This window comes from Peromyscus maniculatus, chromosome 22, assembly GCF_049852395.1.
Source record: "Peromyscus maniculatus bairdii isolate BWxNUB_F1_BW_parent chromosome 22, HU_Pman_BW_mat_3.1, whole genome shotgun sequence".
NCBI classification, from domain to species: Eukaryota; Metazoa; Chordata; class Mammalia; order Rodentia; family Cricetidae; genus Peromyscus; species Peromyscus maniculatus.
Genome location: NC_134873.1, coordinates 2,970,017 through 2,971,611, shown reverse-complemented (window position 1 = coordinate 2,971,611; position 1,595 = coordinate 2,970,017). Strand labels below are relative to the sequence as shown.

The 1,595-nt window shown below is 61.8% G+C and overlaps 1 protein-coding gene across 1 annotated transcript in view; it reads right to left on the bottom strand.

Annotated features, from left to right (window-relative positions):
* Positions 1 to 631, bottom strand: part of Mrpl54 (mitochondrial ribosomal protein L54) — a 2,190-nt gene extending 1,559 nt beyond the window's left edge. Inside the window, exon 1 of the mRNA XM_006978138.4 lies at positions 470 to 631. Coding sequence (XP_006978200.1) covers positions 470 to 590 — 121 coding nt within the window. The 5' untranslated portion in view covers positions 591 to 631. The remainder of the gene's footprint in view (positions 1 to 469) is intronic.
* Positions 632 to 1,595: the final 964 nt, after the last annotated feature.

Sequence of the window (1,595 nt, the reverse complement as noted above, 5' to 3'; positions counted from 1 at the left end):
TGTATACACAATAAATAAACAAATCTTTTAAAAAAAAAAAAAAAAAAAGATATGCGCTGTCATGTTTGGCCTCAAAACGTAATTTTTAGGAATTATGATCACGTGGGTGGGGGGCACTAGCGCGCGTGTGGCGTCGGTCACCTCCTTCCACGCTTACGTGGGTTCTGGGGATCGAACTCAGGTCCCCGGACTTGGCTGCACGCGCTTTACACAGCGGCAACTTCCCACCCACGTCACTCTGTTTATTTTTAATCACAACAGTAGCAACAAGCGACCCGTGCGGGTGGGCGGTGTCTGCCCCGCCCCGCCCCGCGCATGCGCATGCGCCCCGAGCCCGCAGAGGCCGAGCCCCGGCGCCCGCACGCCCCGCCCCCGCGCCCGAGTCCCGCCTCCCAAGCGGCGCGCCTGCGCACTGCCGCCCCCTCGGCTTCCCGCCCCGCCCACGTCGGTGCCTCCGGAGCCGCCTCACCTGGCTTCTTGGCGTAGTCCCGAACGAAGAGCGCTCCAGGTCCTCCGGGGACCGGGAGAGCCTGGCGCCGGCGGCCGGCCCACATCCTGGAAGCCCCGAGCAGACGGGCGGCCGCCATCATGCTCGCCGACCCGCACGTGCGTGCTTCCGGGATACGTCATCGCTCGGGCGCCGCTCCGGGGCGTTGGAGGCGCCCGCGGCCTGCTGGGAAATGTAGTCTTCCTGGAGTCGGCTGTGGCGTGGTTTGAATGGTTATCGCTGGTTCAAAGAGCATCTCAAGACAGTCTTATCCCGAGATCCGGAACTTCTTAAAGTGGCACAGCAGGTTCGAGCTTGTGTCTCTCCTGCAAGTTCCGAAAACTTAAAAGTAAGGACGGTCAGCCGGGCGGTGGTGGCGCACGCCTTTAACCCAGCCCTCGGGAGGCAGAGGCAGGAGGATCTCTGTGAGTTCGAGGCCAGCCTGGGCTACAGAGCGAGATCCAGGACAGCCTGGGCTACAGAGCGAGATCCAGGTCAGCCAGGCGAAACAACAACAGTCAGTTGCGGTGGGAGATGGAGCGGGAGAGTCAGGATCAGGGTAGCTCTGGCCACACTCAGTTTGAAAGGTCAGCCTGGGCTACACGGACCTTGGCCGGGTGTGGCGAGTCTCCCTCCCTCAGTCCCAGCACTCGGGCGGCAGAGGTGCGTGGATCCCCGTGAGTTCGAGGCCAGCCTGGGCCGCAGCGCGAAGGGTGATAGGAGAGATGGGGTGGTGGCTGGGGCTCCGCCCCCAGCGCCTCAGACATCAAGGCTGGCCGCACTCGGGAGGCTGAGGCAGGAGGATCAGGAGTTCGAGGTCAGCCTGGGCTGCGTGAGACTCTGTTTCACGAAGAAGCAGACTTTCCAGAATTTCCAGACCCATTACTACCACCCTGACCCCGGCCTCCTTCGGCTTGTCGGCCGCGATGCGAGTCCCGGTGTCGACCCAGATCTAGACTGCTCCATTATAGATCACTGCTGGGACCCGAACCGCACGTCTGGCGCCGTCAGCACTGCCCACACCCGTCCTTTTCTTCCCAGATCTTCAGATCACGTTCCCTTTAACCATTTCCCTGCTTGCTTTCTTCCGTCTTCCACCTCAGCCATT